The 16,067-nt window shown below is 36.5% G+C and overlaps 1 protein-coding gene across 2 annotated transcripts in view; it reads left to right on the forward strand.

The window, feature by feature from the left end:
• Positions 1–16,067, forward strand: part of LOC145686484 (pyridoxal kinase-like) — a 102,578-nt gene that overhangs the window by 40,538 nt on the left and 45,973 nt on the right. The window contains exon 1 of one of the 2 annotated variants that reach the window (XM_081759836.1): positions 11,852–12,068. The exons of the other annotated variant lie outside the window; for it this stretch is intronic. Within the exon in view, the coding sequence (XP_081615962.1) occupies positions 11,979–12,068 (90 nt within the window). The 5' untranslated portion in view covers positions 11,852–11,978. Of the gene's footprint in view, positions 1–11,851; positions 12,069–16,067 lie in introns of those variants that run through there. 2 annotated transcript variants of the gene reach the window in all.

Raw genomic sequence — 16,067 nt, forward strand, 5'->3', positions numbered from 1 at the left:
TTCTTTTTTGAATAGGAATCGGTGGAAAGTATTCTTGGGATGCTGAATTCTTGGAGGAACATTTCCTTACGACTCTGATATATTTAAAAAAGCCGTATCTTGATATCTCCTATTGTTTTGATTCCTGCAAACAAGAATTGAAATAGGAAATGATAGTTAATTGGAACCACTTCCTGTTGATCGTAAAAAAAAAAAAAAAAGACGTATCCTGATATCTCCTATTGTTTTGATCTATGGAAAAAAGAATTGAGATAGGAAGTAATAGTTAATTTGAACCACTTCCTGTTCCGGTAGGGTGTTGACAATAATTATGGTATGTTGCCTAGAGACGGTAAATCGTTTGGACAAAAATGTTCTATCTGTTACTGTTTTTGCTCTATGGCGAGGAACGTTCAAACATAATATGGCTAATTTTAACAAATTCTGCTTTGATCAAAGCTGCCACGGAGATGGAGGAGGCTATTCTTGAGACGATGAATCGATTGCAAAAAGCCATTTTTTAATATCTTTTACCATTTTTGCTCTACGGAAATCAGTATTGGAACAGGAAGTACTAGTAAATTTGAATAATCTCCAGTTTTAGTAGAGTTATATGGATAGTAACGATATGTTTGTTGAGAGGCTGAATCGTTTGCTTTAAACTGTTTCTAGCTATCTGCTGCCGTTTTCATTCTATAGCGATAAACGTTGAAACCGTTATTGAAACCAGAAGTTATAATAAATTCTAACTACAGCCGAATTTAGTATTGTAGATATTTGTCTTTAGACTCCACATCGTTTGCAGAAACCACTTCTCACTATCCGTTATCATTTTCTTTATATATCGAGAAACGTTGAAATTGCAAATGGCTAATTTGAAGCAATTCCGGTTTGAGTAGAAGGTTAACGGAGGAAATAAAATGTATTCTTTGGATACTGAATTAATTGCAAAAGACCACATCTTGAAGCATTTACTATTTCTATTAGGCGGAAATTGGAAATTGAAACCGGAAGTAATAGTAAATTTCAACCATTTATAATTTCGGTAGAATATTTTGTGTACCCATGATGTTGACTCTAGATGATAACTCGTTTTCAAAAATCAGTTCTCGCTATGTTACCGTTTTATGCTATGACGATGAAAGTTGAAACTGTTTTTGAAACCGGAAGTAATAATAAATTTAAACCATTTTCAATTTTAGTAGAGATTGTAAATGACCATGATATGTTGCCTATACACGCGCAATCGTTTACAAAAAAAAAAAAAAAAAAAAGTTTTCATGTATGTTACCGTTTTCATCTATGGGTTAAATGTTAGAACCGGAAATTGCTAATTTGAACCACTTCTGGGTTCAATATAAAGTTAACGGATGAGATGGAACCTATTCTATTCATTGGATGAAGAATCAATAGCAGAAAACCATTTCTCTATACAGGGGCGGATCCAGGACCGACTTCTGGGGGGGGCGGTGGGTTGTCATAATGCTACTTTTAAGGGTTTCAAACTCTGGGATGAATTTTATTTATATATAAAAAATAAGAAAGTTTCCTCTTCTGGGGGGGGGGGGCGATTGCCCCGATCGCCCCCCTCCCTAGGATCCGCCCCTGTCTCTATATCACTTTCTGTCTTTGCTTTGGTATCTGTCAACAGAGACACGGATGAAACCACTCTATAAGATTTCCGACTTTATGCACAGCACAGTTTGGTAGTATAAATAAATATTATTAACACTAACATATCAATGATACTCTTGTGTATGATTCAAAAAGTTAGCCGTGAAATTTAATCTAGATTGGAAGTAGTTGTGGAAAGACCTCTTGCTATAACAGATTTGTGGGTGTTCAGATAAAACCAACATAATATTTCTATTTCACACCGGGTGAGTAATGCATAGGTCATTTCTACTGTATATCAACTTCACGGACCAAAACGACTTGTGACTTGATGTGAAACCATTTGTTAGTTCTTCAAGGTCAATAACAACAAAGTAGCTAATACTAGCACTACACGCGACCCATTACTTCGATAGAAGAGGCAGATTCAATAGACGTGTTTACTTATAAAAGAAGCCCTCCGGCACTTAGGCTGGGTGGAAGCAACAACATTATATGCGAAAGAACGCTGTTTGTTCTATTTGTTCGAGTTTGCTTGTGTGTCTGTCTGTGTGCGGCCTGGGGATCAGACGAGTTGACAAAAAGTTACTAAATTTTAATAACGGATACTTTTGTCCAGGCCCCAGACCAGGACCAAGTGGTTTTTATTTAAAAAAAAAAATCGAACCAGGGGTCTCAGGGGAGGGGGACGTTTACCAAGACATGTAATAATATTAGAAAATTGCCGATATTTGTGTCGAATTCATAGTTTTCACGGTCACTGAGATCAATGGTGACACTTCAATTAGCGATGACTTTCAAAATCAGCTACCATTGCGTGCGGGCCGGGGTCACCGGGAGGGGGAGATGTACAGAAACACGTAAAAATACTCAAAATGACCTATATTAGTATCAAATCCTGTTTTCACGGTCGCTGAGATGAATGGTGATTCTTCCAGAGGCGTTGAATTCTAAATACAGCTCCCATCGCTTGGGAGCCAGAGGCGTTCTTTTTAAATTTTGAACCAGGGGGTCTCAAGGGGCGTTTCCCGCGATATGTAAAAGTAGTAGAAAATTACCGATATATTTTCGTTTCGTTGTTCAGTTTGTTTACATAGATATTTTATCTGACCCACGCAGAAAGTGGTTATTTTCAGCTAGTTATTATTAAATGCAAGAAATAAATTATTAATAATATACAAGGTGGCCCAAAAGTACGTATACAGTACCGTACTGATCAGCTCATTGCATTTTATATAATTTCTTATTTTTATCCATCAGGTAGACTTAGTTTCTTTATTATTTGTTCTTAATATGTTTTTACTTACATCTTAAGCTCAGAAGAGCCGAAGCAAATCAACTCATGCACTAGAATGTTATAGTTGATCAATACAGAGGTGTATGCCTACGTTTGGACTACGTGAACAGATAGGAGTGCATTTTGAAAGAAAGACGAAAATGTAAACATACATAACCGTATTTGACTTTACATAATCTATCCTAAACCGCGGTCACTAATCTAAGATAATGTAGGAAAAAATACAAGAAAATAATTAATAATAATAATAAATATGAACATATAAAAATACATTTTGAAAGAAGAAAGTTCCCCTGGCAGAACTTGTTTACTTCAGACGCCGAAACGTTAACCAGAGTTGAAGTGGGTGAGTGGGTTAGTGGGTCAGTGGGTCGAGTTTTCTGAGTGGGACGTGGGTCAACAGCATGTGACCCACCACCCACCGTGACCCACTGCGACCCATCACCCACTATGACCCACTCTGCTCACTGCATTGTAAACAGCATTTTCTGAATAGCATATCTTTTTTCACCCTCGACTCTAGCCATAGAAAGTAAAAACTAAAAAGAAGAAGAACATTGAAGAAGCAGTTGAAGTTAAATTTATATCATGGCAGTCACGGTGGTTCATATCAAGGACTGTATAATATCAATATTAGGCAGTCAACTAATATCGATCGTTTTCGATTATTTTTAGAAATCAATCCTATATATAGAAAATGCCCCCCCCCCCAACAAAAGGGAGTTTTAAAAAATGATATTGAGATTAGGGCTTAACTATGTATATGTCAAATGTAATTTCAGTTGACAATGATGTTGATGATCACACATACATAGTTATATTAAATTTTTATATAATAATTCATACATTATAGATGATTCAAAATAAAACAAGTAGTTAGCTCCTCTAAAAACTATTAGGCTGTGTCTGAAAAGTCAAGAAGTAAGTCCTATTGCTATTATTACAATTGCAAATATGATCAATTTCCTAAAGTTCTGCAAGAGTGCCTGAAGTTCTTTCTTCAATAGAAACAAGTGAAAAAGAAGAAAAAAGAAGGCCTTGAAAGTAAACGTAGACAAATTCACCAGTGCTCAGAAGAAGCTGTCTACAATGCACTGAGCAGAATGGGTTGGTGAGTCACAGTAGTTCGGTGGGTCAGCGTGGGTCAGAACGGATTGTTTGGTCAAAGTGGGTCACGGTGGGTTGTGTGTCGCAGTGAGTCATATCCTGTTGACCCACAACCCACTTAAAAATCTTAATCCAATTGACCCACTGACACTCCATTATTTCAGTCATTTTTACCGAAATCCAGAACATCAACATTTTCGATTACTTTCCAAAATTGGCCCTTTAGTGGCGAAACGGTCAGTGAGTATTGGTTGTGCCTATTAAATCCTTTTCTCAGAATCACAATATCTACAACATATCACAGTTTCAGTCATTTTTACCGAAATCCAGAATATCACCATCTTTGGTTACTTTCAAGTGGCCTGGTTGTGGCCAAACGGTCAGTAATTATTGGTTGTACCCATTAGAACATTTTCTCAGAATCACAATATCTACAACATATCACAGTTTCAGTCATTTTTACCTAAATGCAGAACATCACCATTTTAGCTTACTTTCAAAATAGTCATCTCGTAGTGTCCAAACGGCCAGTGATTATTGGCTGTGCCCATTAAGACTTTCTCTCAGAATCACATTATCTACAACATATCACAGTTTCAGTCATTTTTACTGAAATCCAGGACATCAACATTTTCAGTTACTTTCAAGAAAGTGGCCTGTAATGGCCAAACGGAAATTGATTAGTGTGTGCCCATTAAGATCTTTTCTCAGAATCACAAGATTTACAACATATCACAGTTACAGTCACTTCTGTCGAAATCCAGAACATCACCATGTTCCGTTACTTTCAAGAAAGTGGCCCGGTAGTGGCCAAACGGTCAGTAATTATTAGTTGTGCCCATTAGGACATTTTCTCAGAATCACAATATCTACAACATAGCACAGTTTCAGTCATTTTTACCGAAATCCAGAACATCAACATTTTCGATTACTATCCAAAAAGTCATCTCGTAGTGTCCAAACGGCCAGTGATTATTGGCTGTGCCCATTAAGACTTTCTCTCAGAATCACATTATCTACAACATATCACAGTTTCAGTCATTTTTACTGAAATCCAGGACATCAACATTTTCAGTTACTTTCAAGAAAGTGGCCTGTAATGGCCAAACGGAAATTGATTAGTGTGTGTGCCCATTAAGACCTTTTCTCAGAATCACAAGATTTACAACATATCACAGTTTCAGTCACTTCTGTCGAAATCCAGGACAACACCATGTTCCGTTACTTTCAAGAAAGTGGCCCGGTAGTGGCCAAACGGTCAGTAATTATTAGTTGTGCCCATTAGGACATTTTCTCAGAATCACAATATCTACAACATATCACAGTTTCAGTCATTTTTAGCGAAATCCAGAAAATCAACATATTCGATTACTTTCCAAAAAGTGGCCCTGTAGTGGCCAAACGTTGAGTGATTAGTGGTTGTGCCCTTTTCTCAGAATCACAAGATCTACAACATATCAGAGTTTTATTTTTTCGAAATCCAGAACATCATCTTCGATTACTTTCAAGAAAGTGGCCTGGTTGTGGCCAAAGGTCAGTGATGAGTTTGTGTGCCCATGGAGACCTTACAAGATCTAAAACATATCACTTTTCAGTCATTTGTACCTAAATCCAGAACATCACCATGTTCCGTTACTTTAAAAAAGTGGCCCTGTAATGGCCAAACTGTCAGTGATTAGTGGGTATGCCCATTCAGACCTTTTCTCGGAATCACAAGATCTACAATATATCACAGTTCCAGACATTTTTACAGAAATCTAGAACATCAACATTTTCGATTACTATCCAAAAAGTGGCCCTGTAGTGGCCAAACGGTTACTGATTAGGTGTTGTACCATTTTCTCAGAATTACAATATCTACAACATATCACAGTTTCAGTCATTTTTACCGAAATCCAGAACATCACCATCCTCGCTTACTTTCAAGAAAGTGGCCTGGTTGTGGCCAAACGGTCAGTGATTAGTGGGTGTGCCCATTGAGTCCTTTTCTCGGAATCTCAAGATCTACAACATATCACAGTTTCAGTTATTTTTTTAAGAAATCCAGAACATCACCATGTTCCGTTACTTTCAAAAAAGTAGCCCTGTAGTATGGAAACGATCAGTGATTAGTGGTTGTGCCTATTAAATCCTTTTCTCAGGATCACAATATCTACAACATATCACAGTTTCAGTCATTTTTACCGAAATCCAGAAAATCAACATTTTCGATTACTTTCCAAAATTGGCCCTGTAGTGGCGAAACGGTCAGTGAGTAGTGGTTGTGCCTATTATATCCTTTTCTCAGAATCACAATATCTACAACATATCACAGTTTCAGTCATTTTTACCGAAATCTAGAATGTCACCATCTTTGGTTACTTTCAATTGGCCTGGTTGTGGCTAAACGGTCAGTAATTTTTTGGTTGTTCCCATTAGGACATTTTCTCATAATCACAATATCTACAACATCTCACAGTTTTAGTCATTTTACCTAATTCCAGAACATCACCATTTTAGATTACTTTCAAAAATGTGGTCTCGTAGTGTCCAAACGGCCAGCGATTAGTGGTTGTGCCTATTAGGACCTTCCCTCAGAATCAGCAATCTACAACATATCACAGTTTCAGTCATTTTTACCGAAATCCAGGACATCAACATTTTCGGTTACTTTCAAGATAGTGGCCTGTAATGGCCAAACGGAAACTGAGTAGTATGTGTGACTATTGAGACCTTTTCTCGGAATCAAAAGATCTACAACATATCACAGTTTCAGTCATTTCTATCGAAATCCAGAACATCACTACAACATATCACAGTTTCAGTCATTTCTATCGAAATCCAGAACATCACTATGTTCCGTTATTTCAAGAAAGTGGCCCGGTAGTGGCCAAATGGTCAGTAATTATTGGTTGTGCCCATTAGGACATTTTCTCAGAATCACAATATCTACAACACATCACAGTTTCAGTCATTTTTAATGAAATCCAGAAAATCAATATTTTGGATTACTTTCCAAAAAGTGGCCCTGTAGCGGCCAAACGGTCAGTGATTAGTGGTTGTGTCCTTTTCTCAGAATCACAAGATCGACAACATATCACAGTTTCAGTCATTTTTACCGAAATCCAGAACATCACCATCTTCGGTTACTTTCAAGAAAGTGGCCTGGTTGTGGCCAAAGGTCAGTGATTAGTTTGTGTGCCCATGGAGACCTTTTCGTGGAATCACAAGATCTATAACATTTTAAAGTTTCAGTCATTTTTACCTAAATCCAGAACATCACCATGTTCCGTTACTTTAAAAAAAGTGGCCCTGTAATGGCCAAACGCTCAGTATTTATTGGTTGTGCCTATTAGGACATTTTCTCAGAATCACAATATCTACAATATATCACAGTTTCAGTCATTTCTATCGAAATCTAGAACAACACCATGTTCCGTTACTTTCAAGAAAGTGGCCCGGTAATGGCCAAACGCTCAGTATTTATTGGTTGTGCTCATTAGGACATTTTCTCAGAATCACAAGATCTACAACATATTACAGTTTCAGTAATTTTTACCGAAATCCAGAACATCACCATCTTCGGTTACTTTCAAGAAAGTGGCCTGGTTGTTGCCAAACGGTCAGTGATTAGTGGGTGTGCCCATTGAGACCTTTTCTCGGAATCAGAAGATCTACAACATATCACAGTTTCAGTCATTTTTACCGAAATCCAGAACATCACCGTGGCCCTGTAGTGGCCAAACGGTCGGTAATTATTGGTTGTGCCCATTAGGACATTTTCTCAGAATCACCACATCTACAACATATCACAGTTTCAGTCATTTTTACCGAAATCCAGAACATCACCATGTTCCGTTACTTTCAAAAAAGTGCCCTCGTAGTGTCCAAACGGCCAGTGATTATTGGCTGTGCCCATTAAGACTTTTTCTCACAATCAGAATGGTTACAACATGTCACAATTTCAGTCAATTTTACCGAAATACAGGCCATCAATATTTTCGGTTACTTTCAAGAAAGGGGCCTGGTTGTGGCCAAAGGTCAGTGACTAATGGTTGTGCCTATTAAGACCTTTTCTTAGAATCACCACATCTACAACATTTCACAGTTTCAGTCATTTTTACCGATATTCAGAACATCACCATGTTCCGTTACATTCAAATAAGTCGCCCTGTAGGGGCCAAAGGTCAATGATTAATGGTTGTGCCTATTAAGACTTTTTCTTAGAATCACCACATCTACAACATATCACAGTTTCAGTCATTTTTACCGAAATCCAGAACATCACCATGTTCCGTTACTTTCAAAAAGTGGCCTAACGGTCAGTAATTATTGGTTGTGCCCATTAGGACATTTTCTCAGAATCACAATATCTACAACATATCACAGTTTTAGTCATTTTTACCGAAATCAAGAACATCGCCATCTTCGGTTACTTTCAAAATAGTGGCCTCGTGGTGGCCAAACGATCAGTGATTAGTGGTTGTGCTCATTAAGACCTTTTCTCAGAATCACAATATCTACAAAATATCACAATTTCAAGCACTTGCTATGAAATCCAAAATAACGTTAAGTTCTGCTGTTGGCAAAAATGTGGCTCTGTAGTTACCAAACGGTCAGTGATTGGTGGTTGTGCTTATTGAGACTTTTTCTCAGGATCACAACATCTACAACCCATCACAGTTTTACTGATTTTCATTGAAATCCAGAATATCACTATGTTTGGCTGTTTTCAAAAAAGTAGCCCTGTAGTGGCCAAATATCAGTGTTTGGTGGTTATGGCCATTAGGACCTTTTCCGAATCACAATATCTACAACATCACGGTTTTAGTATTTTTGTCCAAAATCTCGAATGTCGTTTTCTTCGGCTTTTTTTAAGAAAGTGGCCTCATGGTGGCCAAACGGCCAACGATTTTTGGTTGTGTCCATTGAGACTTTTTCTCAGGAACATAATATCTACAACATAACACGGTTCCAAGCAATTCCACCGAAATCCAATTTCCATAAAGATTGTTCGGAGTCCTTTCTCATTTCGAAGGAGCATTGCCTCTGCAAAACTTCTCTGTGAAAAACTTCAAAACCCGTATTTTGTACTTTGAAGTCATCTTTGCATCGGCAGAGTATCGTTCCTTTAATTTGGTCCTTTTAAATCAAAGGTACCCTTTTTTTTAAAAGGGACCCTTTGCCTCCTTTAACCTGTTCTCCGAAAGAAACAAAAAAAAAAACATGTTTGCATTTATTTTCGGTCTAGTATATATGTGCCAAGTTTGAAGAAAATCAGATGAATAGAAATCCTTGTGAAGCTATCTCCTTTATAGTTTCACTTTTTGGACTTGACAAGTCGTTTGTCCCGAAGTCCTCAATTTCTTTATTACCTCAAATTGCATTGTAAATAAATGCACTTGCAAATTTGCAATATTATATACTGTAATTTCTTAGCCGATACAATTTTCTGTCCCCGAAAAACAAGAAAGCACCCGTCAAAAGCAATTCCTCGAACTTTCCCCTAGAATTTATCATAAGAAAGTTTTTTGTTCCTCTCTCTCAGAGATTTGCATCCCTTTTACCTTTAGGGCCACTCATTGACAAAAGGTACTCACATGACCGCTATATACAGACATGCTCTTAGGTAGGTCAGAGATTGGGAAAGTAGACGATTTTTAATAATAATAATAATAATAATAATAATAATAATAATAATAATAATAATAATAATTATTATTATTATTATTATTATTATTATTATTATTATTATTATTATTATTATTATTATTATTATTATAACAATTAGGTTTACAACTAGGGTTCCATCTCTTTATCTTGTATGAGAGGCCCGCTAGTCAGCTAAGCCATTGGTGTTCCTTATTGTGTTTCTCTCTCTTTCTGTGTCGTGTGGATGTTTGTTTTGGGGTGTTAGGCTTTTATACTAAACCTTTACATTATATAATCTTTTTCTTTTTTTACGAGATTTTCTTTTGGAAAAGGAAAGAAAGTGCTTTCCTCTTATGTGTGTTTCTTACCATTCACCTTGTTTGAACTGCTTAGGTAAGATGATTTTGTAACTTTTATGTCATCCATTGCCATCACGATAATAAAATGGTAAGTCTTAACAATTTATTTTATTCTCTTATTTGCAGTTTGCAACACTGATATATTTGTAACAAAATTGAGGTTTGGTCCAACGCCTTTCGAATGTGCAACCAACCCAAGCGCTGAGCTTTTTGGGTTGCCTGCTATTGCAGGAAAGGGAGAATTGCAGGTGGTAATGCACTTTTGGAGTCGTGTATACAAGGACGACCTTGAAAAAGGTACTATATAAGGAGTCGAAAACGGCCTTAATTAGTTTCGGTCATCACTTTTTCATCGATTTTCAAGACGAATAGACGTGCTCGAAGTAGTCTCCGACACTAGTCAGGTATGATTAAACTTAGCCGCTGCGCTGAGTTTTTTTCTGTAACATGTAAATCGGATTTAGAATCGGCAGGTGACCTCGCCCTTCACATAGCCTGGGTCAGACAAACTACTATGTCTCTTTGGTCTAGTTTGAATCGCCTCTGTTTACTTGTTTTCTTTTTCTTCTCTCTTTTATGATTTTCACTCTTTTTCGCGATTTTGAACAACGAGTTACAGAAACAATTGAAGCGTGAACGTATTCCAACTTAGTCGTTTGGAATAGTCAAAGAGTAAATAATATACTTTAACGTTGTTAGACTAAGTAATCACGACACTTGTAAGAATCTAGTGTTTATCCTATTATGTTTCCTCTCTTGTACTCGTTCTGTATAACTATTCTGTTTTTTTAATAAACTCTACTATTCTGAATTTTCTCTCTTCATTGAACTTCTCCTACATAGAACGAATACTGGGTAAATTCAGGTATAAACAATAAATATCTTAGCTACGATTTCAATACGTTTTCTCTTTCAGCTTTACTTCATACCAGAGAATCTATAAGAATAGGAATATCTTAGATTAAATACGGGATGTTAACTAATCGCAGCCCCGTCTGGCTGGAGAAGAGAGAGAGAGAGAGAGAGGGAAACAATTCCTAACTCCGTACAAGGCAAGGTTCTTGATGAAAATTGTTTTAAGCAAAATAGTGTGTGCTCACGCTGTGCACGAACACACACTGTGTGGTTTCTATCACACGTCTTAGTTACGGTGGAGCCCCCAAAGTGCCGCCGGCTGTCTTAATGATCGGCTGCCGGCTTACAACCGGTGGGCCGCGCCACCCTGTAACCCCCCCGTAGCTCGTAACAATATATCTATATCTATCTCTATACCTAGTATATATCAACTGATATGTCTAATTTCGTATGATGATGACTAACGGAGGTAATAAACTATAATTATGATTAAATGAACCGTACAATCGGACCGCAACGCAAAATATGCTACAAGAACTTTTGCTGATGAGCAGTAACAGAGGCAGATGATTACTTGACCTCACTCACTCACTTCACGCAAGAGCCACCGTTAGATTCCAAACGGTTAAATCTGCATCTCTAACATCATAAACATTCATGTCACGGCATTTCAACCTTTTCTTTCCACTTCATACTTTTAATACTTTACCATAGCGAATAGAAGAAATTCTATTCGCTATGACTTTACTATGTAATTCGCTTTTATTAATTTATTATACGCTGTATACACTTTATAACTACCCAACGGTGTTTCTTGTCTGGAGCATTAAATTGATGAATTGGAGGGAACATTATAAAATAAAATGTTAATTTTGCGTTGCGTTGACACAAATCGATACCAAATGAGGCCCAGTATTAATCCTAGAATCAGTGGTGTCAATATTATATGTTGAATTAAGTTTATTCTGAACTTGGTACTATTGGATTATTTGATGATCTATTGTTAAAACAAAATCATTACTAAACGCGAATTTAGCTACGAATCTTCTAGTGCAAGATTATTTATATCTTTGTACAAGGACTTCGTGTCTTATCATGTATTTTATCAGATAGGTGAGAAAGTAAGAGCAACGGCAATGGAAGGAAATAATCTTCGAGTTTTGTCTATACAAAGTCATGTTGTTTCTGGTTATGTGGGAAATAAAAGTGCTACATTTCCTCTACAGGTATGTTCTTATCGGTTAAAGATAACGTGTGGATCTTGTATGGTAATCTATGATAAAAATTAAATTAAGCAAATAATGCTTTATTGCTGTAGTTGTACCAACCATTGTTTAACGTGACCCTACATTGGCATTACTTACCGTTTCCATAACTGTTAAAGAGTTCCGTAATTTCTTCCGGTGAAATTTTATACGTAATACGTTGGTTTGTGGTGAAAATTTCTAAGAATAACTCACGTAATATTAAAAAAAGAAAATGAAAAGGATTCTGTGTATAGAAAGTCACGTTGTGTCGGGTTACGTTGGATGTAAAAGTGTTACATTTCCTCTTCAGGTACTGTTAATATATTCGGATGGCATTTAGTATCTTCCCCAACTCGTTTCATGGTTCCAGAAACGATTACCTTGTTTTTGTCTAAATTGTGATAAAGGTAGAAGTACAAGGACCCTGGGGGCTTGTTACTCCCTTCGCTAGCTGTCCCTAGCTCAGCTATATTTTGTAAAGTAAGTAACACACTGTAAATCTTACATGTGCAAGATTGGGGGGAGATACTAAATATCAGCCATATATGGATATCAGAGTACCGGTATTTTCTTACTGCAAATCTGTTTAGGGGTTAAGTTCTGCCGGTGATTCTCCAAATTTACAAGATTTACGGGGAAATTGAGAGAATAATACAAAATTTAATCATCAGACAAATGAAAAAAGTAATGAAGTTCATCACTGTATAGTGATTAATTACGGAGAAAAATGAAGTCTAAACTTGGACTATGAATCCCCGTAGTGTGGACGTATCATGTAAACTAACAATAGAGCATAACGTATCAGTGTTCAAACTCACTGACTTAGTAACTAACCTAGAAAGTGTATAATGCAATAGGGGAGATGAAGGTATGATTGATTCTAGTAACACACTAGTGTATCTCACAACCTATTGCCCCTTTAGGGCTCGGTGCTATCCTACTTTAGGGGGCATACATTTGTAAAGTTTATGGAAGAAATACGGGTATGTTAATTGATTTCACAATTGGATAAGTAATCAATATGTTTCGGGATCTTATCTCTTATATATATATAGTATGTATAATAAGTTAGAAATACGAAATGCAAAGTATGCTCCTTACTATGTACTACTTCATAAGGACGAAATGATTAAATGTTACGTGGAAACAGTCTACAAAGAGATAATAGACGTGCCACACGCAAGGCATGTGTTTTTACGTCATATGAAATGTTTTTCCACTATCCTCGGTGATGCATATACCCAACATTGTTGACGCTCTACTGCCCAGACCACCCTCTTGTGCATTTCTACCCTGACTCGCTTAGATATCATTTGTGCTTTTTAAAATGGTCACCTAGCATAAATTGGTTCGTGATACTTAGACCTAATAAAGTTAATCTGCACCATTAATGCAAACTTCTATCTCACACTGATAAGGTAAAGAATCAAATTTCTGGAAACAAGGTGGAAATGGAAATCCTATAGTTGCGACTTTCGAGCTGAAGGAGGGATGATTAATCACAGTTAATGTCATGAAAGACTTGTTGGAATGAGAATGTGGAATGAAATGGGAGAACCCTGAGAAATCCCTTAAGCGCAATGTGGCATGGCCTCGAATCGAACCAGGGTTCTATCGTACCAGATATACATTGAGAATTAAAAATTAAAGCAGCTCTATCAGATTTTGGCCCTACAAAGAGAAAGGTGATAACGTAATGTAAGATGTTCCTGAAAAAATTAAAATTAGTATCTGCTAGAAGCAATAACCTGTCTCCCGTTTCCGGGCACACTGTGGATCCCACGAAACGTAAATCAGAAATCGTGTAGTGCGATGATCACCACGTCGAAGGTTGTTTAGAAATAATTACGCGATATCTACCCAGGACAATAAACTGCACTGAGCAGAATAGATGAAAAAATGACCGGTCACCAGCGCAAAAGTAAAGAAAGTCAAGTTTTTTAATCTATGTTTAGATGAAGGGGGCTAAAAGTAGGTAAAAAGTAAAGGATTTACAGGAGAAATGAGTTAAAGTAAAGGGAGTGTAATTAATTTGTGTCATTTAAGAATGGAATAGGAGTATATTTTGTAGAAATGAGAAATGTGAAATCCTGTACGTACTCACCGGAAGTGCACATAAGGGAATATGAATACAATGATGCAGGTAGTTAGCTCTAACCTAATATTTACAGAAGTTAGCGAAATTGTAACAGTTTTTCCACAAAAAAAAAAAAAAAAAAAAAAAAAAAAAAAAACCTTCAGCTAAACATTGCCTTTTTTTTTTAACTGACTTCGCCTCCGAAGGTGGTTCTTATCAGCAAATGGAGAAACGCATCACCAGAGAGTACGATAATTAACATGTTAATTCAATATTAATAACAACTAATCATTTATAGGAATATAATTAAAGACGATAATAAGAAAATCCCTTCAAGTTGTTCTCCTGGTGAGTTATTCATATCTTACTCAGTGGCGATAGATTCAGGGAACATTTTCCTTGGCCGTCGAAATTGCAGGACATGAAGTCTTCAAATCGCCGTATTCAAATGGAGCCTCACATCGTATCCAAACGAAAGCAAAAGCTACAGGCTAAATCGATTAATTCAAGAGAACGATCTAGTAATGGTGCGGAAACATTTTCTGTCGGATGCTTATATGAAAATTTCTCGTAAGTATATATCTGTTAACACGGGTCCGTATATAGTAGCTGGAATACATAGGAATTAATTTTTCTTGAAGGATCTCAAGGGGGGGAGATGACTAGTCAAAATCTGTTTAATATAAAACTTTTTTTTATTGTTTGACCGACAAGTGAGAAAATTTGCTAGAAATTTTCAAATAAAAACCTTTTTTCATCTTCAAAACTAAAATATTTTTCCAGGCCGCCGGGGAAAATGTTACGGACCGTTTTCTTCGATTACGCAACATTGTTTACATTGTTGCTATATATGGTACATTGCCCTGGTAATGTAATGCAATATATTTATGAAGGGTTAAGCTTCCTTGTTGTTAATCTGCATAATAATGCGGTTATTTGGGTTTGCGCAATAACTCATTTGTATGTTCGTATATTTACAGTTTACATTTATATTTTTCAATAATTCTTCCATTGGGAAAATAATTTATCTACCGCTATATAGGGAGCATCCCTGTACCTAACGTGTGCGGGCTTATAGGCTTCATTTTATGTTGTATTTATATAATCCACTCTGTAAAAAATCCCATTTAAATTTTAAAACTTTTCTTTTAAAAAATAAAGTCTAGAAGTACACTTTGTCTTAATGCAACAAAGATAGTTTGTAAATATTGTCGTCTGCAATACTTTACGATAAAACTGTGTATTGAAGGTCTGCATATAACTGGAGACTTGTAGATCCTTAATAGCAGAATGATAGAAAGTATTAATTCGTAAGAATTAAAATTTTCATTCTTAATTGTTTCTTATGTTGCGGGAATACATTTGACGTTCTCCGTTCCTCTTTTATCATTAAAGTCATGCATCGCGGAAGTGTTGCCAGGCGCAACTAATCCGGAAAGAAAAAGAAATACAAGACGAGTCTAATTACTATATGATAATTAAAATTGATAATTCTTATATATTTCCCATTCATCGCAATAAAATTTACCCTTTGCTGTAGCAAAGGATAATAATGCGCAGATCTGGCGAATGATCTAAGGCCTCTGGAAATTTTAAAAATTTTCGCTTAAATTACATACCTTTGGGATATAACCTAGGAAAAGAGTAAAATTTGGAGTAACCTAGATGATGGGAAATAATGAGGGAGCCTTAACAAAATTTAAGTGAATACCGTTAAGAAAATATTCATTCACCTTGCACGTAAAGCTCACCGATGTCATTTTCGGTGAGGTATAGCTGACAAACGAAACCGTAGACTGTCTCTGTGTGGAAACTTGGAGCTGTTTGTCAGTACACAGAAGGAGCTGATACTCTTCGGAGAGAGAAGCTGTAGTTTCACCTCAACTTCACATGTATCTAGG

Source organism: Thermobia domestica, chromosome 5 (assembly GCF_964235325.1).
Source record: "Thermobia domestica chromosome 5, izTheDome1.hap1.1, whole genome shotgun sequence".
NCBI lineage: Eukaryota > Metazoa > Arthropoda > Insecta > Zygentoma > Lepismatidae > Thermobia > Thermobia domestica.